General features: G+C 37.7%; 1 protein-coding gene across 5 annotated transcripts in view; it reads right to left on the reverse strand.

Annotated features, from left to right (window-relative positions):
* Positions 1–397: 397 nt before the first annotated feature.
* The window catches only part of atp11a (ATPase phospholipid transporting 11A), a 98,936-nt gene continuing 71,688 nt past the window's right edge, over positions 398–27,645 (reverse strand). Inside the window, exons 18-30 of one of the 5 annotated variants that reach the window (XM_007891762.2) lie at positions 26,159–26,340; positions 24,120–24,371; positions 22,696–22,873; positions 21,800–21,902; positions 20,508–20,653; positions 19,182–19,241; positions 18,963–19,090; positions 17,931–18,066; positions 16,452–16,517; positions 15,198–15,301; positions 13,157–13,322; positions 1,366–1,475; positions 398–751 (exon numbers count right to left, since the gene is read on the reverse strand). In XM_007891762.2, coding sequence (XP_007889953.1) covers positions 700–751; positions 1,366–1,475; positions 13,157–13,322; positions 15,198–15,301; positions 16,452–16,517; positions 17,931–18,066; positions 18,963–19,090; positions 19,182–19,241; positions 20,508–20,653; positions 21,800–21,902; positions 22,696–22,873; positions 24,120–24,371; positions 26,159–26,340 — 1,683 coding nt within the window. In that variant the 3' untranslated portion in view covers positions 398–699. Of the gene's footprint in view, positions 1,476–3,163; positions 3,272–10,144; positions 10,234–13,156; positions 13,323–15,197; positions 15,302–16,451; positions 16,518–17,930; positions 18,067–18,962; positions 19,091–19,181; positions 19,242–20,507; positions 20,654–21,799; positions 21,903–22,695; positions 22,874–24,119; positions 24,372–26,158; positions 26,341–27,645 lie in introns of those variants that run through there. The other 4 variants (XM_042334392.1, XM_042334393.1, XM_042334391.1 and 1 more) reach the window with 4 other exon arrangements.

Here is a 27,645-nt window from a genome sequence, read left to right on the forward strand (position 1 = left end):
GATTGAACTAGGTACATACCCAGTTATTCATTGAGATAATGCTTTCCAGAACTTTCATTATAATTATAATAATCTTTGCATTTGATATAGCACCTTATCACATCTTCTCAGAAGTCTCAAAGCGCTTCACAGAATATAATGTAAAGTGATTTGACTGATTTTGTGGACGAAATGCGGCAGCCAATTGCACACAGCAGTGTCCCACAGACAACCGTGGATTGAAGTGACCAATTTAAAAAAAATTAAAAATTTGAAGAAATTATTACCCCATGAAAAGCGATCCGCCAATCGATGAACAAATCGGCTTCCTACTTACTGCTAGGTAAACAGAGGCACGTGGAGTAAGGAAATTGACTAACATTTCGCCCTGCTGGGAATCGAACCCAGGTCTCTCGCTTGTGAGGCGGGTGGTCTAACCACTGAGCTACAGGACTCCACTATGTCTAGCTCCAGGTTATATGCGGACTGTAACAAACACCAGTTTAAATGCCTGACTTGCTGAAAAGTAGTAAAATATTGCTAACTGGTTTAGACCAGAAGTGTTGTGCGAGTCACTTTAAAATCACTCGACCACCTTAAGAGATTGCTTGTGACAAAACATGACTGACAATTCCATAGGACACTAATGAGCATTCAATAAGCATGAACCTGACCTCAAGACTGTCCACTTACAATGAAAGCAGATGATGAAAAGTAATGTCAAGGAGCGTTCCTTGAAAAGAGGTTTGCACACAGGAAACACCAGTTTGTTCTGCGGAAAGCAAAAAATAAAGCATCATTAGCTCATTACAAAATAAACAGTAACGAACAGAACGCTGTTATCTGGCAGACTGGTAGAAAAGGTAACCAATGTCACCTCGATGGAATGCTGCCAGTCCTGGATGAAAATAAGATGGGAAATATTTGAGGATTGGGTTGTCTGAAGAATCAAATAGGTTTTGAGTAATACTAGTTGACAACAAGTAGAAGCAGCACAAAGGGCAAAGAAGTGTTGTAGTAACACCAGCCACACAGTACCAGACTGTGCAGATTGTTCAATTCTTCATCAGTAGTGACAAGTCTATTGGCCTAGGAAGGATGCACAATTGTCTTGTTCGTGTTTCTAAAGGGTACTTCAAACCTCTGGAGCCAAGAGATCTCTCAAGTCTTCGCATCTTAATAACACGGGAGTGATTAAGTTCAAGAAACCAGTATAGGCTACATTTTCTAGACTAAACTGAAGTTTCCACGCCAGATCCAGTAAAGGTGCAGTATGCATTAGAGGTGCAGGGAGCACTAGAATAATCAAATAGCGATTGATTATAATAATCCTCACCACCCCAATATGTGTACATCACCTTACTGGAATTCTGAACTGAGACAGACCTTGCAGCTTGATGAGTGTTTTGGTCATTGCTCTTGTAGCTGGAGCACTGAAGAGAGGCCAGTGGGGTGAACTCCGACATATGGTCCCTCGTGGGATTCCTAAGAGCATTCTGTCGGCAAACAAAAGTAAAATAGCTGTAAGTTTTAACAGGCAACAGCAAACATCACATACTTTACAATCAAACATTCCACATTTAGCAACAACCAATTTTTTTTGTGAAGACTACAGACTGGGTTAAATTGCGAAGGACTGCATCACATGCAGACAATTACTGAATTTTTTCCCTATTATTTACTGACAAACTAACCAACTGCCATCTGATGGGACTAATACAATGGTCTCCAAGAATAATCGTAAGAACAAAGAGTTCCTTTCACCAATACAATCTCCCTTTATTATATAATTAGGTGCAGCTGAGGAAAAATACCATAAGCATATAAAGAGTTTTTGACATTCCAGTACCTCAAATATTTGCTCTTATGTTACAATGGTTCTTCACTTTGACAATACTGTTTAGTAAAAGCACTTCCATGTAATCTTCAACACTATTTTAATCCTCCAACTCTCAAGCCAAGACACAGTTTAGACACATTAACAGGTGACAGAACAGGTCTGTATTAGCTTGCATGAAGCATCTGTATTAACTGAAAGCCTCAAAGATTCTGTGGAAAGCTATTACTGTATTAAGTAATTTGGATTTTGTGGCAGTATGTCAAAGCTTAATGTGTTTCCATAAGTTTTAGTAATTTTAATCATACAGAAATGTCAAATCTGTGAAAAAGTTGTGTGTAAGCTTCATTAATAAATGATTTGAATTCACAGCTCTGGGTCAGCAAATTCAATTTGATCCACTCGAATATCAGTTATCAGATATGCCATATTAAAATGCTCCAGTTCCTCACACCAGCAGCAGGCAGTTCTTTAGACAATAAATGTCACAGTATCAGACAAAAAAAGGAATACATACCAGTTCATTTTTTTAATTATAGAAAATATTAAATACATGCAATATATATATATATGTATATATATATCCAGAAGAGAATTAAAAGAAACTTCCTTTATTATTAGTGTCCACATTTTATACAGCTATAGGACAAAGAAAAACTGTTAAAGGGAAACTCAACCTTAATAATAGATGTGAATAAGAGCTAAAACTTATCACTTAGCACTACGGTCAATTTTGGTTGGAGTCTGCTAGTGTCTAAAAGCACCATCATCCAGAACAGCACTTTTCAGACAGTGCACAAGAAACTGCACACAAACCATTTGCTTTTGTGCTGAAGCTGTAACTATGATCTCGTCACCTTCAGAGGGGGCTTAGAACTTTAATATGGAGGGAAATCTCCATAATTATATGAATATGCTATGCAGGAGTGATTACAAGTGAACCATTTCTATTCACTAACACATCTGAAAAATATTGTTCAAAAATAAAAAATGAAACTTGGCCTTAAAAAGTGCTCTGTGAGATCTGTGCTCATTTGTCACTGCTTCACACTGGCACACTTTGTATTGTCTGCAAGACTAGCTTGCCAAAAATACTCCTTTTTCCTTAGTCATTAAGACCATGTCATAGTATTCAACACACATTTGGTCTTGCCTGCAGTTTCCTTAACACCACTTCAGGTAAGCCAGCAACCCCAATATAAAGCACAGCATTAATTGATTTTTAAGATGACTCAAAAGTAGAACTGATCGAGTTCCTCTTTAGGAAGCTTTTGAATACTCACAGTGAATATACCATAGCACAACAGGAGGAATGAAAACAAGCGTGAAATTGTGTGAGACTGTTACCTATAACTTTTTATATTATGTTTCAGTCGACTGTACTCTTCAAAGAAGTGGTTGACCGTTGTTTTCAGAGGCCGTTATTATATTGACAGCTTTATCTGTGAGAATCTTCTGAAATGATGAGGAAAATTACTAAGACATGTGGTACCTTTAAAAATGAGATTGTGTTCATATTCCATAGGAGAAAAAAACAAAACATTCTCCGCAATGGTCCTGCTTTTAGATACTTCAAATTATCTAGGATTAAACAGTGAATTTTTAATTTAAATAAATATTAGAATTAATTACAGGTGTTAATTCTGAAATAAGCATTATACATTTACTACCCAGTACTGATAACACTTGATACTTTGAAGTCTGACCAGTGCAGACAAAGGAGCAGAATGCTTCTTTTCCAACAGTGAAATATTACGTTTTGTTCTATGCCTGTCATCCATTGGGCCATAAGTGAAATATTTACCTAGTTCCCAATGGATGATAAGCAAAGAACAAAACATCCTCCTTCAGACTTGCCAAGTATAGTGAGCATGTGAAACTATGTTCTAATAAAATAATAATTATGGGAAACTATGTTACTGTAGGTGTGCAACAAAGGCAGAGTCTTGAGATGGAGTTTATTTGGGGTTTATATAAGGGTGGCAAGCTCCAAATTGCAACTGACCATGTCATACTATGTCATACTAGATCAAGTGTTCCAAGAGATTACTGAATTCAGAGCTGGGTTACCTACCTTCAGATATGGTCTTAACTCATTCTTTTGATAGAATTCAATCTCCCAAGATTCTGAAAACCTCAGACTTAAGACCATTGGCCTGAAATTCAAGATCATGTGGAATTTTGGAAAGTTCTTAATAAACTGGATGCCAAGTTAAGGACCAGAAAAGCAGTTTCTAAATTAAGATTGAATCAAGAATTTTCCAAAATTCTGTATGATCTTAAACATCTTGAACCTCCCTGGCCAATCCCTCAAATTCACTGAACCTGTGCATAACTTAGGCATCAGGTTCCATCCCCAACTTTCCTTCCTTCCCCACATCCAGTCCCTGACTAGCACCACATTTCTCCACCCCCGCTATATTGCTTGCCTCTGAACGTACCTTACAGCCAACACAAGTGAAACCCTTATCCATCTATCCACCTCTCGCCTTGATTATTCCAAGGCCCTTCTCGCCAGTCTCCCCAACACCACCATTCATAAAATTCAATTCATTCAAAGATCTACCACCTGTATCCTCACCCGCACCAAACTCCACCCTTCCATTAGCCCAGAGCTTGCTCAGCTCCAGTGGCTTCCAATTGCAGAATGGATCGATTTCAAGATCCTCACATTCATGTACAAATCACCTCATGCCCTGGCAACCCCTACTTCTCTGACCTGCTTACACCCTACTCCTCGAACCATCCCCTTCGCTCGGCTGGCTCCAGCCTCCTGCACGTCATTCAGACCGTCCCCTCCACCATGGGTGGCTGTGCTTTGAGCCACTACACGGCAAAACTATGGAACTCTCTTCTGTCTCAATCCCTCCATTTTGCCTTCTCCTTGCCTGGCTTCAGATCACACATGAAGACTTTCGTCTTCGACCGTGCCTAGGGTCAACTTCTCCCTCTCCCCAGCTTAGCGTGAAGCTACGCCACTGTTAAGTGCTCCAAGACACCACCCCATGTAAAAGGTGCTATATGAATGCAAGTTTGACTTCCAAATTAAGACTGAATTCAAAACAATTTCCAAAACAAAAAATTCCAAAACAATTTCATGAGGAATGTTGGAACCCTGGTACCTGACACTCAAGTCCATGTTTAGTCCAGAAATCACATTGTGATATTTGTATCTTTCACTTATTTTAAGTCTAAGATGATGAGACATTTAGCCTCATATCTGTCACCTAATAAAGCAAGAACTTGCACTTCTAGAAATTTGCTTCTGACAACCACTTTACATAAGTGTGGTCTGCAACTTGCACTCATATTAATTAAGGTGACAGCAATATTAACTATACACACTTAATGAAGGATTTTTTTTTAAATGGTCAATCTCCAGGCACTTGGAATCAGAGACCTTAATGAAAAACTATTCCTGTTACCATTGCCCAACAGAATCATTGTGTTATATAAGGGCTTGAAACAATTTAGTTAAATAATTCTGTTTGACCACCTAGGCTTGTAAAAATTTGGATTCCACAATATAACTGTAAGTTCAATTCAGGCAGAAATGTTCTGGGCTGGGCTCAACTTTATTTTTCTAATTCATAAAGATTAATTTTAATGTTCAAGGCCTGAAGTCAGGTAAATCATCAATCAAAAAACAAGGTTGTGTAAAGGCATTAATCCTAAAGTAATTTACGTCCATTAGTAGAGAGCAAAATTAAAATCTCAGGTTGAGAAATGACAGCAGTGGGAAGCCAATCTGACACCACTGAGCTGCTATGGAGAGGTACCCAATGGAGACCAGAATACTTGAAAGAGGGAAAGAAATAATCAGGAGATTCGTTCCCAGGTTGCTCTCTCGCATTTCTCGTTGATTGTTCAGCACAGCATCATACAGGTTTGGGCATAGTTTGATCTCAACCATCACAGGGAATATCAAAATGCCAGGCTGGTGCTGAGGTCTGAGCCCGCTGTATCATCTTCGAAGAAACCTGCATGAACCAATTTTAGTGATGTTCAACACAGGTGCCTTTTTCCTCACAGAATAAGTCGGTGCCATAATCCAATAAACCACAAAATTGATTTTGATTTAGTTTCCTAACTTGTCACTCTACTAGAGCCAGAGGAGCTGGAGACAGAGCGTTGAAGTTGTTGGTACTGTCATAGTGGGAGTACAGCTAGCTTCATTACCAGGGCCATTTAAATGGAGAGATGGGGAGAGTCCATCTTTCCATGAAATCAATCCTTTATGGGATAAGTAACTTTAAGAGTGGCTTCCTTCTCAGGGGTATACCTGAGAGGTCGGTGGTTCTGCTGGTACTTCAACATCTCATCCTTCAATACCAAAATTTGTTTTTTTTTCATGCGAGTTATAAAAGCTTTTCTTGGAAGTCCAGGAATAGACAAGAGACATGCTCGTGCAGCAACCTTCCGTAGGCAGCAGACCACACTCCCATCAATCGCAGACTGCTTAATACTTTGGTGATCTACTTAACATTATCTACTTATACTTAACACAGGAAATGGGTCATTTCTGACAAGAGCAGGAGTGCCTCAGCAATGATGGATACATTTTACCCACTTGAAAATAAAAAAACTTTGCTTTTGATACAGCCCCTTATCATGTTGTCGAGACATCTCAAAGCACTTCACAGGATATCCTGTGAAGTGGAATGACTGTATTTTGTGGGTGAAACATTTGCCCCACAAGCAGCTATGGACTGGGTGATCAATTTTACTTGAGAGATCTTTGGCCAGGACACCAGGAGAAACTCCCTTCTCTATTCGAATAGTGCCATGGGATCTTTAACATACATCTGAACAGACAGTCAGTTTAACATCTCATCCAATAGACGACACCTCTGACAATGCAACAGACAGTATTGCAATGGAATGTCAGCTTACACTATTTGATCCTAAGTCCCGACGTGGGGCTTGAACCCACAAGCTTCTGACTCAGAGGCAAGAATGCTACCACTGAGTCACGGTGACACAAAGTTCAAAAAGTTTTGAAAAAGATCAAATGCTTTCTGGTTTCCTATATTTATGTATTTATATAAATATTACATTTACTTAACCTATGTATCATAATTGAAGACATTTGAATGGACCAGAATATCAACATGGCTTTTGCTACATATTGCATTTGTAAGAGCAGACGTTCTAGAGTCATATAAACTGTGGACCCTGAAGGAGATTTGAACATGCAGCGACAGCATTAGGTATAATGGGCAACTAAAAAAGAAGCTAATTCCAAAACACAGCTTGTGCACTCTGCTGTATAAAATATTGGCCCAGAGCTTTCAAACAGTTTTGATATTTGTAATATTCTTGGTAGAAAACAGGGACAATGCCAAGAATATTATATTCATACATGCATACCTTCAATAAATATAGCTAATACCTTTGAAACTTCTCACATGAGCACTACTTATAGTATTTCAATTAAAGGAGAAAATGCACCTTAGTTATTTTGATTTGCATGTGTCAGTTTGATTAAAGATCGCTCTACTGTAAAACTATATTTTCTTACTATGTCAGATTGGACATTTTCAGCTGAATGAAATAATTAATGACACAAAGAGCTGATAGATTTCAGAATCCTATTCTGTGGAAATAAAGGTCTTACTGAAGGTTTGCTTAGCCATAAAAGCTTAAACATAGAGTGGATTTTTGAACCAAAATCTGATTGTTTATCAGCTTTTTCCATGAACAATTAAAAGCCAAACAATTTATATTACAGATCCATCATCAGTATCTAAGCAGTTATACCATACTCATTGTTAATTAGTATCTGTTCTCCCAAAGTGATCCAAACTGGGAAGTTAAACACTGTAAATGAAACACCGAACAGAACTGTTCATAGCTTTATTGTTGTTTACATTCTAGTTGATATATCTTTGAAGCTTTAAAGTGAGTTTCTCACACATTTATCCACACATATCCTTTTTGGGGGGCAAAAGGAGATTAAAAAAAACTATTTTCTCTGACAAACCCAAATTCTCTGGCTTTTTTGCCCCAGCTTCCCAAAATGTGCATACAACACATTCCTGCTGACTGACGTAGTACATACTTGGTGCCCAACTCATTCACATATATTGTTTGTGGTCTGAAAGTGAAGGAGCAGGGTGAAATTGTGCTGTAAAAGTTTTATGTTTGTTTATTACATTGCTGGTTTACTTTTTTAAAATCAAGGTTCCAAAATGAATTCACATTTTGCACTGAATAATTCCCTTTACTGAGTAAAACATTTCCCCTTGATCTTCTCCCATTTGACATGAAAAATAGAAAAAAAACTAGTGTTTTCAGTTGTATGTAACATCGTGGATCACATCCTATGCTTACCTTTTTAACTCTCCTCTTTCTGGGGAGAACTGATCAAATATACAGTTCTTCAGATTTAAAGGTCAAGAAAGGTATTACATAAAAACATCAAGGCATTAATCACAATATTGCACCAACTAAACATAAACACCTCTTTGGAAGTGGCGGATGAACAGGACAGCTATGAGTTTAATTATTCAGAATCTGTACCTTCATGTGTACTCATACTAATCAACTCCTGCCATACAAGATCTGCCATACTGTTGGTGTGAGGCAACAGAGATACAATTATCAAGGGCATGCACCCGAAGTAAGGAAATATCCTAGAATAAGGGAGCACAGTACAAAGCTAGAATAGTGAAAGATTTCATAAAAATTTTGAGGATGCCATAAAACTTTTTTAAGTTGCTGCAGTTAGTTCATATGTATTAGCCTGTGTTTATACAACAACATTTGCAAATAACTTAGTGATTGTATTTAAAACGATATTGAGATGATGAGAATGTCAGCAGCTTTGCTACTAATTTCATACAAAATGATCAGAAAATACCAGCTTTATAAAACAGTGCTCTAGAAGTTTTTAATATTATATAATAAAATGCAGTGGAGTAGACACATACCAAAAGATTCAGAAACTGCCATTCTCACAAGCCACCGAGCAGTGTGATATGATCAGAAACGATTTGCTACACCATTTATTGCCTTAAAAGAGCTTCCTTTATTTAGCCTACATTAATTTCAAAGTTGGTATGTTAACTGAAACACAACCTATATTCTTCCATGCCTATTTAATATCTCTGATAAGCTGATGTATATTAAAGGTTATTTAACCACTTACCTACCGTTATTTTTGCTGGCAAGACAAGTATAAAGGGTGGAAAGATAATGCTGAAAAAAGTGACCACTGAACTCTATTCAATATATTTCAGTTACCCATGAAGTGAATGACCCAATTTCTAATCTCAAAGATTGTTGGCCAGGATACATCAAGAGAAACTCCCTTCTCTTTTTGAATAGTGCCATGAGATCATTAACATCCACCTGAACAGGCAAGCAGGATCTTGGTTTAACATCTCATCAGAAGGACGGCACCTCTGTAATTCAGCACTCCCTCAACTCTGAATGCAGATAGTTCAAAGTGCCGAAATGGGGTTTCAATCCACAACCTTTCAACTTAAAGGTGACGGGCCAGCATGTAGCATTATTACAGCATCTTCAAGAAAACTAGCAGTGGGCTTGCTAGTGGAGATTTTGAATTAGGGATAGTTGAAGCTATCCTTAGTGATTGTGGCAGCCGGGAAAATTAGCAGCGGAGGCAACATCAAAAGAGGTTGACAGTAAGAAGTATACTACACATGGAAGATTTTTTTTAATATAGTGCCTGAGCAACTGTATCTGTCCTAGTTTTTATTTAATGGTATTTGCAGGAACCTCCTGTAATTTCCCCATTACAAGTTTATTTAGGAGTCATATTGCTATTTAAGGTAAATTACTGTACTTAACAGGTCTTGAACAACTATTACAGCCTACTCAGCTTATCAACTATGTTGATTATTCAGTTCAACTCACTCAAGAGGACCTTAAATGCTGACAAGTCTTGCCTATTGCTTTTAAAGTGTTATTGTGTTTGTAGATTTCTCCAATTGTAAAATAAATTGGTCAAGGAACAATTTATTTGCTTTTGAGATCCATAAACAAAGAAAGATAAGATTACATATGTTCTAAATTTATAATAGTGCCCATTAATCCCTCTTCACAGGGCAACAAAATCAAATTATATTCAATGGGCACATCGGGACAGGAGCCGAGTGTGGAGTGAGGGTGAGAGAGGGATTAATTGCCTTTCCACTCCACTTTAGTTACAAAGCGTTCAATTTTAAACCCATTGCTTTACCAGATTTATTTTCCAGATAGATTGTTTCTATGTTATTGTAAATCATGATGACACTGCAGAGTGGTTTCTGTTGACAAAAAGAATCAACTCTCAAACACCATGAAGATATAGAGAAAAGTCACCTTTCTTTCCTTTAGAAACTCAGACTACTGGAAGTCTGGGAAAGCATAAAGATGGTAGACTGTTCGACAGAAAGGAATTTTCGCCTTGTCTGTGGTTTTCCCAGGTGAAAGCAGGACACGTGTGCCCAACATTCATTTACAAGCAACGAAGGATTATTAGTCAGGAGCAGCAGGAGGAAGGGCAGAAGGAGAGAGAAACACAAGGATAAATCTGGTTAAAGGCAACATATACAGGAACTTGTGTACAAACAGCTTCTAAAATTGCTAATTGCAAGGGTGCAATCTCTGGACTTTTATGTAACTTTTTATAAAGAAGTGAAAGTTTTCTAGATAGGTTATTAATCCTTCAGTAGATAAAGTATCACATTGCCAAAAACTGTGAAAAAATGGAGCACATGTACAAATCCACGTAGCCATACATTCAGAGGTGCAGACACCACATATCCAAGTACCTATCGAAAGGTTAATGTGCATGCGTCTAGGTGCACTAGACTGGTATCACCCACAAAACAGAAGGAAAAGCCAACTCTGTGCACAACTAATCCATGTCCATTTCTTTAGGTTTTATAAGTAAATAAATAGTGCCACGAAAACCAGCTCCCCATGCACTAGATCTGATATTTTTGTGCACAGGTTAAAACACAATATAAGCCAATGGGGTCAGTTCACAGCTGACAAGAGAAATATAGACTTCAAGCAAATAAAAGCACCCTGTCCAACTTGCTGTTACAGATATTTCTCTATATATCTCACCACTGCATGTAACAAAGGAAAAAAAAAGGCAACTCATGCTTGCTTGATGGAACATTGACACCAATTTACGAACAAAAAGGAAATGCATCATTCAACATAACATAACATAACATAACATAACATAACATAACATGTAGGAGCAGGAGTAGGCCATTCGGCCCTTTGAGCCTGCCCCGCCATTCAAACATGGCTGATCTTCTAATCTAACTCCAGCTAATAACCTAATCCTGCCTTATCCCCATATCCCTTAATCCCTTTTGCAATAAGAAATCTATCTATCTCAGTCTTGAATATGTTCAAGGACTGAGCATCAACAGCCCTTTGGGGTAGCGAGTTCCATACATTCACCACCCTTTTGATTGAAGAAGTTCTTCCTCAACTCAGTGCAAAAGAGCTGGCCTCTGATTTAAAGGTTGTGACCCTTGGTTTTAGTTTCTCCAACCAGGGGAAACAATCTCCCACTATCTACTCTATCATGCCCTTTGATGATCTTATAGGTTTCTATAAGATCCCCTCTAATTCTTCTATATTCTGGAGAATATGGGCCTAAATTGGTCAGCCTATCCTCGTAACTCAACCCCTTCATCCCTGGTACTAACCTAGTAAATCTACGCTGCACCCCCTCCAAGGCAAGTACGTCCTTCCTTAAATAAGGAGACCAAAACTGCACACAGTATTCCAGGTGTGGTCTCACCAGGGCCCTATACAGTTGCAGCAAGACTTCCCTACTCTTATACTCTAATCCTTTCATAATGAATGCTAACATACCGTTCGCCTTCCTAATTGCTGCTGCACCTGCAGACTAACTTTCTGTGATTGGTGTACAAGGACACCCAAGTCCCTCTGGACGCTAACACATTCCAATCTCTCCCCTTCTAAAAAATAACCCGCTCTACTGTTTTTGCTACCTAGGTGGATGACTTCGCACTTCCCTACATTATACTTCATTTGCCACCTACCTGCCCAATCACCTAACCTATCTATGTCTCGCTGCATTTTTTTAATGTCGTCCTCTGTTAACACTTCCTCCTGGTTTTGTGTCATCTGCAAATTTAGATATATTAACTTCGATGTCCTTATCTAGATTGTTGATGTAGATGGCAAATAGCTGAGGCCCAAGGACTGATCCTTATGGCACTCCACTAGTCACATTCTGCCAATCTGAAAAGGACCCGTTTATCCCTACTCTTTGTTTCTTACCCGTTAACCATTCCCAAATCCACATTAATATGCTCCCCCCAATTCCATGGGCCCTTATCTTTTGGACTAACATTTTATGCGGCACCTTATTGAATGCCTTCTGGAAGTCCAAATAGACCACATCCACTGATTCACCCTTATCTAGCTTACTCAAAATATCCTCAAAAATCTCTATGAGATTTGTCAAACATGACTTCCTTTTGTAAAGCTAACGTGTGCCACATGTGAAACACATTCACAATGCACTATTCTACTCTAAGTATTAACTCATAAAAAATGAAAAATTGTATCTAATCAAATAGTGAACGTTCTGCATTGGAAACTACCTTAACCATTACAGTATCTAGTAGTAGTATTAACCACAATGAACACATTTGTGGTGCCTTTGCTTTCTGATTTAAATTGTAGCAAAAAGTAAATTAAATATCGAAAGTAGTTAAACTCATACATGGTACTTGCAAGCATGATTTACAATGAAACATGCATTTATGAAACATAAATGTCAAGACACCCACAAAACAACCCAGACTAGAACAGACATACTTTAAAATTCTACCATAATCTATAATGCATAAAAAAATCTATTTCAGTTAAGATTTATGATTTCATTTTATGAATCTGTGACAGAGAGTAAAAGATCTAAATTAAATAATAGCCATCATTCCCACCACATAGTCATAGGATTGGGGGAAGTAGGTATATTCCAAAGTGGTATAATTTAGGAGCAAGGGATTATGAGACTTTTTAAGGTTTACTATGACTAGAATAATACTAATATTATATAATTTAGCTATATAAAAGAGTTAGATACATACAATTCAATGTGCACCCATGTTATTCATTTAGATCTATTTAGTCTCTCTTATTTAACCCATTGTGAACCAAATAGCCAGAAAAACAGTGCAAGTTGACATCCCGATACAGTAACCTCCCATTAATTAATATTTCACCATAAGTTAAGGAACTGTTGTATGGTAATATTTAACATCAGATTGCCATATTGTTATTATTAATTATTATTATTTACAGATACCTTTTTACTCTACGCACTGAAATTACCTGAACTTTTTCTGCTGCTGTTGGCCAAAGCTGCCTGCAAAGCACTTTTTTAACCACATCTGGAAGGAGGCTGACTGTTATCAGCAGGAAAATACCTAACCAAGCCGGCCCACTTGACAACATTTGCATGAAGACATAGTACATTCTCTGGTAGTTGAGGAAGGGCCTGAAAATAAAATAAAAATCAAGGTAAAGGAAGGTTTAGGAAAAGAGTTTTAAGGAAATTGTATAGGATGTAAAGAATTGTATAGGGTGTAAAGAAGCAACTTCTTGATTTCAGCATGCATTTACAGATTTTATGAATTAGATCAAAGCATACAAATAATGTCCTCAATCACATTTTCTTCTGCGCACATGATGTTATTGAAAACTGATGTGAAAGCCTCTGTGTTCACATGTTTTAAATACATGCATCATAATTCTTTAAAGCGTCTCATGAACACATTTAGAAAGATGTGCCACACCACATGTGAGACACACTGTATGGTGGCCTTCTCTGCTTCCATGGCACTTGGCAAGGTAGCAGAGTCTCTCCCCCATGGTAATGTATCTCAGTGAGGCAGCTCAGGTCACCCAGATTCCAATTGGCCTATTCTCATCCTCTTCCAAAATACCCTACAAGCTTCCCTAAAAGCTGGCCTGTCTTCATAGAGGAAGCAAGTGGAGTCCTGAAGCTCAGTGGTTAGAGCACTCGCTTTGCAAGTGAGAGACCTGAGTTCAATTCCAAGCAGGGCGAAACCTTGGGCAAGTTTCCTTACTCCACACGCCTAATAATAATCCCTCCAAAAACCCAAAACAATAATAAATTGGTCATTTTCAATCTACGACTGTTTGTGGGACATTGCTGTGCGCAATTGGCTGCCGCGTTCGCCCACAAATATACAGTCAATTCACTTTACAGTGTGTTCTGTGAAGCGCTTTGGGACGTCCTCCCGACGTGAAAAGCGCTATATCAAATGCAAGGATTATTATTATTATTATTATTTTGACTTCTCCATAAACCTAGTTTTCATTAATGTCCAAAACATAGGGGGGAAATTGTAACTCAAATCATAGGGATCTAATATGAAGTGATTGAAATCCAGATTCCTTAGTAAGGAAACTGAGTGGGGAACCAGAAGTAAATCTGCAGAACTTAACTGCAAAGGTAGATAAAGCCGGACTGATTCCCATGTGTCGGTGTGACATGCTTTTGGTAACTAACTAAGCAATCCTGTTAGAAATCATCACGTATCAACTCTCCAGCCGCCAGCTTCTATTTCCACTTCGTCCCCAAAGAAGGATTCTGCCCACTTAGCTCTTGGCTAACAATTTAAACAGAAAACTATTTGTATTAAAGTAGCTGTTTCTGACTTCTTACATTTCTCACATTCATCTCAGTGATTTTCTCACCATCTCACCAAAAACCTCCCATTCTACGATTGTTTTTTAAAAAAACATCCCATATGTATTATTTCACCAGGTTATCTGTGATGAATGTTACATTTTCAATAAAATGTTTCTGCCAGGGAGGGGGTCGGATTCATATCTGCAACATTACCTTATTGCCTCTCAGAAAAGATGTATGGTTACCAACTTTACAAGTGGGAAGAGCAATGCATTGGTGTCACATTGATTTAATGTAAAAGCATTCTTGCTTGCAATAGTATCTGTATCTTTTTTAAAAAAGACAGATTTTACCTTGCCCCCACCCCCAACAATAAATATGCTCTTGCAACAGTATTGTTATATAATGCAACAAAGAATTTGATATAAAAGAGGCCTTTGCAAACTAACATGAAGTCATCAATCACATTTACAGCCATTTGTTATCAGCAAGCACCAGAGACACTGCTTACAGCAATAACCTGCTGATTCTATGACATGCTACTCATTTGATGTATAAGGCCATCAGATTCTTACCAGAAATAATGGTGCAGATTAGCTAACAAATTCATCTAGCAAATAGATTTTGATATAAATGATCATCTGTAACTACACACAAACCTCAGACAGATGTAAACATTTTTTCTGTTTAGTCCAATATTTCTCATTTACTTACCAGATAATGCCTCCCCAGAGAAGGGAGAAGATGATGTAAAACAGCAGTGAGCCCCATATAACAAAGTGGTTTACCCATGTCCAGTTGTGAGTATCTAGTGCAAGCTGCATAGAACAGAAATAGGGCAGATTTAGAGCTATTCCACGTTCGCGATCTGTACAACTGCAAGACTTTATACAGTACATGGAGGTTATCCCCACAATTAAAATTCAGTCCAGTAAAGGATCAAGCTGATGCCAATGTTAAAATGTTCTTTAGTAATTAAAAAAAAAGGCAAAATGTTTTGTAAATGAATGTCTGAAAGACCCTTTTCACTTTGAGGCTTCCCTGTCCCCTCTTCAGTCACAGAGAATCTTTATTGTCATTTGAGTGACAAATTGATATTGACAGAACATAGAGCAACAACATTTATAGCTATTTTACCACGTTATTCTCATAAAGCATGGTTATACGGTCCAAATTCTTAATTTTATCATTATAGGGTAGGTTTACATAAATCATTTACATAAATCATTTTATGTAAGACCACCGTATGTTTAATACTAAAAAATTTACATTTAGTATAGCGCTTTTCATAAAAACAACAAACTACATTTGTATAGCACCTTTCACATTGGGAGGACATTGCAATGTGCTTCATAGGGCATACTGCAAAGTGGAGTGACTGTCTGTTATGTATGAACGTGGCAACTAATTTTGCACACAGCAATGGAATGAATAACAAATTTTATTTGGGAGATTGTTGGCCAAGACACTGGGAAACTCCCTTCTCTTTTCAAATGGTGCCAAGGAATCTTTAGCATCCACTTGCACAGGCAAATGGAGCCTCAGTTTACATCTCATTTAAAAGAACACGCATGGCATAGAAAGAATGATACAAAAGGCATCGCCTTTACAAATTACATTGAACTTTAAAGCATAGTGTATACTGTAAAGTGGAGTGTTTTGTGGGTGACCACAGTAGCCAAGTTTAAACTCTGGCACGCTCTCCCTCAATCCCTCCGCGTTGCCCACTCTCTCCCCTTTTATGAGTCTCTCTGAAAACCTTCCTTTTCGACCGGGCTTACGGTCACTTCCGGCCACCCACCCTCCCAGCTCAGAGTCAGGCTCCGCCACTGTTAAGTGCTCTGAGACCTACCCTGCATGGAGGGTGCTTTTGTAAGTACAAGTTGTTGTTGTAAATGTTTGAATAGCAGTTTTTTCCATCATATAATGAAGTATCCAGGTCCTTGCGCAGTACATAATCAAACATACCTTAAGAGTTACTGTAAACACCAGCACAGTGAAGACAAGGGTCCCAAATGTCCAGTTTCCAAACATCTGAAAAGTTGCAGAAATAAATTTAGAATTAGATGATCAACCAAATGAACCTTATCCTGTGGGCAGTCTAGCAGTACATCACCTCCTAATATACTTTAAATGTTAAAAATAAAGTGGTTTCTCCTCCACTTCTTTGTTGCTGCATCAAAGATTTCCACAAATCTGCACTTCAGAAAGGAAAAGCAATGTTCCATTTGCAGTATATCAGGTTCTGTTATGAATGCAAAGCAATTGGCTGTCTTTCACTTCATTGCACAAAGTCTGAATGAATATCTTTTCAGACCATACAAATGAACAAGGCAGCAGCTCCCACCACAACTCAAGAACGCTGCTGGCTATATGTTCCAAAGTCATTTAGTGAACTTTAATGTGCCACTTTTAACAATTTGCACATTTTATTTTTAAATAATGGGATATCAAGTGATGATGTAGCTTTGAATTCTGAACCACTAAATCAGTAGTAGTTCAAGAATTTATCACTACAAACCCAGTGATGAAATGTTCTTGAACAAGTATTGAAGAGCTTTGAAGAAGGATAACAGTGTAATGTATTACTACCAGAAGCTAATCACAATGAGTGTATTGAGATGTGGGAGAAGTATGTATTTATTTGGGGAGAAGAGGTTAAGGTACAATTAATGTTAACCCTTTGAAGACTAGTTTTTATTTTGAATCATTATTTTCAGACATTATTTAACTGCAACCAGAAGAAAATAATATTCTCTAGTTTCACCTATATTAAATAATTCCATTTTAACATGACAATGATTTTGAGCAGTACTTGCCAATGTGCTGCTGTAACTATTGGTAACAACCAAATTTCACCCACCACAATGATACTGTACCCGAAGAGAGTGCACAGCAAGATTGTTCTGTGAGCGATGAGTTTGAATGAAAACATTGATTTTGGTTAGAACAGAGTTTCATCTCTCAAACAACAGATTCATTACTGCTTTTGCGAATTGTACTTTCGAGAAGATGGAAACAATGTCTGTATTTTGCAAGCAATAGAAATAAGTGCTCAAAGGGTTAACCACATCAATCAATACCTATCCATTATATGTCCCAACAATGAGGCAGGGTGAAAGACAGACAGAATTCTTACCATGTTTGAGTTGGCTGTCATTAGCTGAAGTTAGGAAGAGAAGCAAACAGCAAAAAGGAAAAAAAAGTAAGACGTAAAGTAAACTAACAAAGAAAAAANTGAGCACAAAACTGTTAATGATATTTTTCGAAAACAATGCATAAAAAGATGCCTACACTGTTGCAATAAAATGAATGTTTTGTTAATGACTCGCTGTAAGAAACATTAGCAATAAATAGGAGCAATAAAGGCTTCAAACAAATTGAGCAGCAGCAGGTTGTTAAAGCTACATAACCCTACGTTTCTAAATAGCTGGGAAGAATACTAACCTGCCCATTACTGGTCATGGTTGAATTGTCAAAGAGGAAATAAGCACCAAAGAAAAACACCACTGCATCAAACACCCCCAGGAATGTCCAGTATATAAACAACCGCCAACGTAACAAGGCATTTTTGGCAATGTCCCTAGTGGTTGAGAAGAAAAGCATTTAAATGAGCATTGTTTATTTATTAGAGTAATTCAAAACATCAAGCTGCAACCTGTATTACTGTGACATACACATCTTATTGAAGCACAGTGCTCCTTTGATTCAGCTAAAGGCTCTTGTCATTATATGGTCCATATATTTGTTTAAAGGTACAGTTTTCCAAATACACTGTATCTACACCTCTGAAAGTAAAATTTACTTAGCTACATGAATACACACACGTTCATTTTGTTGTTTGGTTTTACCTTCACAGTAGCATGGTATGCTGTATTAAATGTACATCTTAAATGAATAATAAACATTTCATATTAGTTTGACATCAGGTATTCAGTAGTTATGTGTGACTTGCAATAAGGTGCACACATCTATTGCTTTCCTGGGAAGGGGGCTGCTTGTATTCAGGTGGCGACCAATTGGTGTGACTAACAAATCAATTATGGAGAGAAGACAAAACCCTGAGGAACCTCGCACATATTAATTTTAGTGAACATAGTACACAATATCTGCAAATCAGGAATTTCTTCATTTGATCCAGAGGACAATGCTACATTTGTTATCACAGCAATTAGATGCTGAGGTGAGAAAAGCCAGGAGTTTACCTGCTTATCTGATGGGTTATGGGAAGTCTTGAGAGGAAGTGAATTGGAGCCCAACTCAACCGGAAGTTAAGAAAGTCAATTTCGCTCGCTTTTTTAAATAAAAAGTATAGCATTCCAGTTATACACCCGTTTCTACACCACTGAACATAAAATTTACTGGAGCTATACCCTGTACTTTGCCAGGGCAGCTGAATTTCTAGTCATGTCCAGATGATGTCCCTGTTCACAGTTCAGTTTCAAAAGTGCTATGGAAATATAAAGCCTCCAAACTCACCTGTACAGTGACGGGTCTCTCTTCAGTATGTCAATACTGACATGCTGTTCCATCAGGCTGTACAACAGGATGGGAAGGGAAGTGAAGCTGATGTTGTACAATGTAAGATATGCAGTATCATACAATGGCTGAAAAGGAAGACATTTATCAATTTTTTCAAATACTTTCAATAAATTAATTTATCATTATTGCTTTACTTTGCTTAGGTATGGTACTGACCTGTTGAGAAAATCCACAAAAGAACTGGTACAAAAACTGAGGAAATATGAAGCAAACATTCTGCAAAGCAATAGAAACATGCAATGAGACCATTAAAATTCCACAACACAGAATGCGTTTCAAACCTGTGCATCATGGAAACTTCAATTCCATAGCAACACTCTACTCATTGGACAACCACCTTGAGTGAAAGATAAAGCAAGACACGTTACACCTTCAAGGTTTATTGATTAGAATTATATTACATCACCATGCTTAAGAGTATCCAAATAAGACAGAGTCCCATGTATATGTGGAACTTTCCACATCTGGAATGGATTACACACTCTCTCCCTGGAGAAACACATCATGATTACCCAATTCCAGAGTCTATTGGGCGTATTAAAAACATTAAGCATGAATGAGAACATTCCCTCCTTTACAGCCACTCTGCAAACTATCCAATTCGTCCCTTCTTAATCTCCTGAGTGATAGTCTAACATTATTTTTCACAACCTCCAAAATGAAGGTCATATTCCAGAATACATATCCAATAACCCATTGTTCAGCCTTGACTGCCTAATATCCCCAGTTTAAATTTACTGAGTCACATCAACATAAGTGTCAACTTGCTTTGTGCATTTGATTATTTCAGTCTGTAATAATCTACAATTCGTTTTATCCTTTATTAGCTATTTATCCAGCTATCTTTGAATGAATTAAGCATCAACTACTTTGGAAATGTACAATTTTTGAAAAGGAAGAAATATTGATTCTAATCTTTGATTTAACTTAGTTTGTAAATTCTTAATATAGGCCTCTACTTTTACGCACTGAGTCAAATTAGATATCTTGTACGCATTCATACTATCTATGTCTGTTATGTAAAGACCTATATTTTTCTCTGGTTGATATGATATAAATTACCACCCATTAATATCTCAGATACAGACAACCGAACTACAGATAAAAGTTCAAACTCCCAATTTCACCCAAATGTTATCAAAAAAACTCCAGAATAATAAACTAGCATTGTAATCTAGATTATTCAATCCCAAATGTTCAGGTTTGACTGTTAACATTGCAAGTTTCCAAATAGGTCTCACACCCCGCAGATAGTATCACTTACCATCACAGTTTAAACAATTTGCTTATGTATGTATGTAGTCAGTAGGTTAGCAAACATGTCCTCTACTTCTTGAACGTGACTTTTAATCAAGGTCACAGAACAACAATATCTTGCATTTATATAGCATCCTTCACGCAGGGCAATACTAAGCCTAAATCTCCTCTCACTGCCATCTACAAGGATCCTGCACGAGAAGGACAAACAAATAATGTCCTCACCTTATAGAAGAAATACTGGACAAGCTCTGCTATTCGAATGTAATAATAGTGCCCATGTACAAGCATCAGCTTTTTGAGATGTTTGAATTTGGGAATAGCATAATCACTATTCCTCGCAGCTTGCCGTCCTTCTTTCCCCATTAAACCTGTAACAAACAAAGCATTTTAATATTGCATAGTGTTAAAAATTGTACTGAATTCAAATGAATTCACGGATTGATGCAAATAAAACTTGAATTAGACTATTTTTACCTTGACTTTACTTACACAAATACAACAATGCAAATAAAACGATATACCTTTACCCACACTCCTTGTGACTCGGATGCAATTTCAATATCAATTGGAGGTTGAAAGAATAAGGAATAATAAAGTGAATGATTAATTTTATATGGAGATTGTTGAACAGGATACTGGGAGAAAATTCCCTTCTCTTTTTGAATAGTTCCATGGGGTTTTTAACATTCATCTTTCGTCCACAAAATATACAGTCAATTCACTTTACAGTATATTCTGTGAAGCGATTTGAGACAACAAAATTACATTTGTATAATGCCTTTCACGTCAGGAGGACATCCCAAGATGGTTTGAAACGTCTCGAAGATGTGATAAGGCACTATATCAAATGCAAGGATTATTACCTGTGACAATCCAATGCTCCCCCAGCATTGCACAGAGCGATGAATCTGAATCGTAGTCCAGTGGCATCAGAGAAGTTGTCAAACAATTATACAGTGAAGGAAATGGACACCAAATCATGCAAAAAAAATGTCAGGTCAAGTGTCCAGCTGACTCAGTTGGTAACACTCTCGCCTTTGAATCAGAAGGTTCATTCCGAGATGCTACCCTGCGTGAAGGGCACTATATAAACGCAACTTGTTGTTGGGTTCAAACCCCATATTGAAATTATAGTCTAGGCTGACACTCAAATGCAGCGCTGGAGGGAGCATTGTGTTATCAGAGGAGAGTCATTTAACCGAGTTCCTATTCAGGTGAACAGTAAAGATCCTATGGCACAATTCGGGAAGTGACGGGTTTCTCCCAGTGTCCTGGCCAAGAATCCACCAGACAAAATTAGTCATTCTTCATGGCTGTTTGTGGGAGATTGTTTTGTGCAAATTGGCTGTCCGACTCGCCTACAAAATATTCAGTCGCTCCTCTTTACAGTAAATCCTGTGATGCGCTTTGAGACATCCTGCTGACATGAAAGGCGCAATAGAAATTGTAAGCTTTTTTATGGTTTATTCATATTTATCCTTCAAACATATGGAAACATAAAAAAATCATCTTACCTATACCAACATGAGCTTCCAAAATCATACTAACATCATTAGCTCCATCCCCAATTGCTAACGTTATAGGGCGCTCTTTTGAACATTTGATTAGTTTAACTATCTGTAATGAAGGATAAAAGGTTAGCCTTTAAATGCAGTCTATCAATAGCTTGCCATGTTAACTCATTTTTCATTTCCAATACATTTTGCTCTTCAAAGTCCAATAATTTGGTGTCGCTGCTTTTCTCTCATACTTCAGGGATATTTTGGTTCTAATGAAATTATAATCAATGGATCCTCCTGCTTCTACCTGATGCACCGTACCAGTTAGTCATTCCCCTTTCTCTCGTACCACTGTAATGTATCCTCTCCTCCTTTCCAGGGGCTCTATAAGAATCACCTTACCTTTATTATCCTCAACATCGATCTAGTCTGCTGCTACAACAGTTAGCTCACATATCTTGGTCTTGCTGTGGATGTAACATTCTCTCTTATCATCTAAGTTTTGCCTGTTGTTTCAGTAGACCCTTTATCTTATAAACTTCCAATAAAACATCCTGATTTGACCAACTCTTAGTTTGTCAATTAGAGTACATTTTTCTTTTGACAAATACTTGTCCAATTCTGCAAATGTCTTCAGTATGTTCCTAGCAAAAATGTTATTCTTGTTCATTATTTCTTTGGGGGGGGGGGGAGGGAATGTTTTAAACCCTGTGTTCGTTTTCCCTCCGCCACCCACAATTAATTAAGCTATTAATTTCACCGCATCTCGGCACCTTCCCATTAACGTTTTTTTGAAATCATCAGTACACAGACGAGCTTGTTAGTTTGAATAAATAAATGCAATAAAATGAATAATAACAAGTCCATGCTGGGCTATTTAGTGTTTTGAACAAAAACTTCAAGAGACCGACCTGTGCTTTTTGTAAAGGTGCCATCCTACAGCATAATACTGCACTGCAATTGCGACATATCTCCAGAAATATATTTTTGTAATTGCTTGAACTGCCGTCTTCTGCAGGTTTCATTACCAGTGATAGTGTGGCCCCATCAATGATCAAGCCATAATCTTGTAAATCATTCTGAGAAAATCTAAAAAAAAGGACACCTGCATGACTGAGAAGAATTCAGGTACAGTATCCTTCATTGCATATTTGTTCCATTGGCAGGATATCTTTTTTCTTACAGTGCAACAAATACAGATTTTTCTTTACCAAAATATTTATTTGGATTAAGTATAAAGAGACAAACTGGCTTTGCTCTTGAGATGGACAGATCTAATGATGAATTATTTTAGAATGCTGAGCAATGTCTCACTTCAATATGAGGAGTTCCACATGAAAATCGGGTATTCAGATCAGAACCACTGAAGTGAACTACACCCATAATACCTTTCACTCTTGGGAAGTATTCTATGCTCCTCACCTGACCTCAGTCAGAGCACAAATGCAACTGGGCCCCATTAAGATTTTGTTGCAATGTAGAAAATAAAATTGAAATCCAAATCTTTCCAGTTGTAAACTTAAGTACCTGTTTTATGCTGGACAAATTATCTCGCATCACATTCCACATTTCAAATTATTATTGCAGTGACCATATCTGAATATATTGTCCTGAAATATTAATATCTGTATATAGTGACCATATCTGAATGCAGTGACCATATCTGAATATATTGTTCTGAAATATTCATATCTGAATATATTGTCCTGCTTTACCACTGTTTAAAAGCATATTTAGTTGGGGAAACAGAAACCAATAACATTCTTCCATGCTGTCCTATACAATTTGATTCAAGGTAAAAGGACACACCTCATTTGCTTAAGTGTTACATTGTTGCCCTGGGTAAAGTTTACCACAATTGAATGTAGAGAAAGACATGAACACTTTATGTCACAGATGTTCAGTTCCAAACAAAGGGATTATTAGTAGTAGAGTGAGCATGACGTATTTGGAGAAATGCATTGATAAGTTCACGCTGCAGTACAGATTCAGATTATGAAGTAAAGTGAAGATTTTGCTTGGAAATAAAACCTGCCTTTAACTAAAAGGAACCCACACTACATACTTAAAAAAAAATTCCCTCTAGCTTTGCTTGGAATAAAACATAAAGTAGCTGCATAACTACTACTCGGAAGTATAAGCAATAAGTAATAATATATCAAACTCTAATTGCACTGCAAGATCTTTACAACAACAAAATTAAATTTGTATCGTGCCTTCACGTTTGGAGGACGTCCCAAGGCACTGAGATGTTATAAGATTTACGAGATATTATCCTCCATGAAGGCTCTATGTAAATGCAAGCTGTTTTTGACTGATAAGTTGAAATACTCACCCTGATATACTGTCTCTTCGTAAGGTGCCACTGTGTCGGATTATGGTTTTGTTTAAATCAAAGAGCACATCATGTAAGCTCTGCTCTTCTATTCGCTTTGTGGTCAGCTCCAATAATTGTGTATTCCTCCTGAAAAGTTTGCAGGCATAGCATGTGGCTGCAGCAGTTTCCATCTTGTCTCCTGTCAACACCCAAACTTTCACCCCAGCCTTCTGCAAAGATTCAATAGTGTCTGCTGCTTTGTCTTGAAGTCTGAAAAATAAACACAGCAGAGGTTTAAAAAATATACCAAGCACAATAAAAAGATCCAAACAAACTCACTGACCTACTGAATTTATTGTGCTGTTTGAGACTATTATGATTCACACATTAGACAACTTTTCTGTTATGATTAGTAGTTATGTAGCTATTGGTGTAATAATACAAACACTAGCAGGAGAGAAACAAACACTATAAAATGGATGCATGCCAATGCCGGCCAGGAGATCTTATGGCCAAAAAGGGCATACAGTTACCCAAAGAATGAATGCACAACCAAGAAAATGGAGAGAAGAGACTGTGTACATGGCATATAATAGTTATTTTCTGGCACCTCCCTACCTCTCTGACCTCCTCACTCTCCAATCCACCACCCGACGCCTCCACTCGACTGGTACCGGCCTCCTGCTCGCCCCTCACACCCTCCGCCCCACCATCAGAGGTCGTGCTTTCAGCCAGTACACCCTGAAGCTCTGGAACACTCTTCCTCAATCCCTCCACCTTGCCTCCTCTCATCCCTTTTTTAAGTTCTGCCTGAAAACTCTCCTGTTTGACCGTGCTTACAGCCACCTGCCCCCACCCCACTGCTTGGAGTCAGGCTCCACAACTGATAAGAGCTCTGAGACGCTACCCTGCGTGGAAGGCGCTATATAAGTGCAAGTTGTTGTTGTTACATATAGACAAGAGGAGGATGAAAATCAGATAGCACAGAGATAGAGCAGAAGTTAAAAAAAAAACAATCTGGGTTGTTAGAATGACCCGAGAAACTAAAGGTCAGAAAGGAACACCAAGAAGAGAATTGCTGGAAGCAAGAATGTCAAGAGTTGTGAAGTGAGCCAGAAGATTGACAACAGAGGAGGCATTTGATAAAAAAGAGAGGTTAAGAGCTAGAAAAGCGTTGTTCATTGTAATCCTGTGAAGGTAAACTGTTTCCTTCACTCGCAATAAAAGATAAAGCTTCAGTCCTTTTTGATCAAGGTGTATACTCGATTCCATTGTAGACTTTATAATGTGATTTCCCCACAAATGTCTGTGGTCAATGTCACTACATTCAGCGAGGAGAGCAATTTCTTGTCCAAGATATTGAAATCTTATATCCATTCCCTTTCACACCATACCTTGCTTCCTGAGAATAGCAAATTGGTAGTGGCTGGTATTGCATCAAATCCCATCTTCACTTTTGACTGTGTGATGTTTCACATAACCACAGTTGAGTAGACATACCCAAGTGTTCATTTAGTTTCTTTAAATACCTTTCTACCCCTTTGAGAATTCAAATGAAACCTCTCGACTCAAAGTACTCCAACATACAGATGTACTTTGAGTTGAGAGATTTCAATTACACACCTCCATGTAATTCTAAATTGAATAAACAACTTAAGAGATACATAATTGATGCACACCTCTAAGTTGTCTATTCCACTTAGAATTAATGCACATTATCCTGCATATCCTAATTTTCCCCAACAATCTTCACATACGTATAATCATAATCCTTGCCTTTCATGTTGAAAAATCTCAAAGTAATTGAGTTTCTGAAAAGTGCCCGTGTCAAGACCTTCCTCTTTGCCCTCCACCTCTCTTGACTCCAACCCCTAGCTTGGGTGCAAACCTTTCACTGTTCAGCACCTTGGGATAACCCTCTCACACAGGAGGGAGAGAGCCACTAAACAAGTCAGATATCTGACACTTCATCCCATTTGCAATGTCTTTCATGTTGTGTAATAATTTGTTGGAGCAGATTCATTTAAAAATCAAGATTTTGAGTTAGCTTGCCCAACCTGTCTTCCACAGCTGTCGCTCCAATTAAATGCAGATCCCTTTCAACAATATCATAAGCTTCTGCAAGCTTCCTGTCGCGTTCCTGGAGGGCAAGTTTCGCGCTCTGTAGGAGTTTGTAAATACCATCATATTCTTCATGACTCAGAATTTTGTAAGCCACACACAGAGTCCGTAGTCCCTCCTGAAAATTATAAAACTGTATTAAAAAATGTTCAACTCTGAACAGTTAAGAACTTGAAAACAGCAGATTTATAAAGGTGTCAAATTACATTACAGGATTACTGTAGTGCAAAACATTTAAATGTTACAGGAACAATCTAGGTATAAATTATAAATTGCCCCAAGGTTGCAAAAAATTCTATTCAGGCACGTTACTTCTGATTGGAATAATAATAATAATAATCCTTGCATTTGATTTAGCACTTTTCACGTCAGGAGGACGTCCCAAAGCGCTTCACAGAACACACTGTAAAGTGAATTGACTGTATATTTGTGAGCGAACGTGGCAGCCAATTGTGCACAGCAATGTCCCACAAACAGTCGTAGATTGAAAATGACCAATTTATTATTGTTTTTTGTTTTGGAGGGATTATTATTAGGCTCTGTGTGGAGTAAGGAAACTTGCCCAAGGTTTCGCCCTGACTGGAATTGAACCCAGGTCTCTCGCTTGCAAAGCGAATGCTCTAACCACTGAGCTACAGGACTCCACTGAGCTACAGGAATGCCACATCTGTGAATACCAACATCATTCTGCATATTAAAAATTTGTTCAAAGCAAGTTTGGATTTTTACAGCAGTTTATTAAAATTGTCGCCAGCGACTTCACCCACTTGGCAACTTAGGACTAAAAGATCACTGATAAATTACAACTCTACTATTTCAAAATTGTTAAGTGCCTCTAAAGCATTGATTCAAGCTAATGTGATTTTATTGGTTGTTTGCCACACAAGCTGTTATTTAATACTGTAGAACAACAGACTGCTATTCTCAAGTAGTTGTGGAGTTGAGGTGCCTCTGGTTAGCATCTTTACTTATAAATAATTATAAATTTAATCAACTTTTATCATTAATAAAGTACGCTGCAAATAAAGAATGGACACCCAACATTAAAATTCAACAAAATGCTACAACACAACGGTACTCTAATATGCTTCAAACCTAGGATGGTGGACATAATGTTTAATACTGACACTCCGTTTTAATTTCAATTACATATTTATGTGACTGGAGGCAGGATGTTATTCGTATGCAAAAAGCAAACAAACGACATAGGTTTAATCCTTGAAACTTGGATATGGTTCCAGTGAGATCTTGATACATGAGGATACTGCACACGAAGAATGAGAAACATTCTACAATGTAGACAAATTTTTCTTCTTCTGGATCCTTTGCAATACAATCCGTAGAATGACAGTCCGGTCAGCCCAGACCACATACTTTTAGAAAAGACCTGCTAAACCACAAATATTGTAGTTCTGACTTATAA

Source organism: Callorhinchus milii, unplaced genomic scaffold (genome assembly GCF_018977255.1).
Source record: "Callorhinchus milii isolate IMCB2004 unplaced genomic scaffold, IMCB_Cmil_1.0 Scaffold4, whole genome shotgun sequence".
NCBI lineage: Eukaryota > Metazoa > Chordata > Chondrichthyes > Chimaeriformes > Callorhinchidae > Callorhinchus > Callorhinchus milii.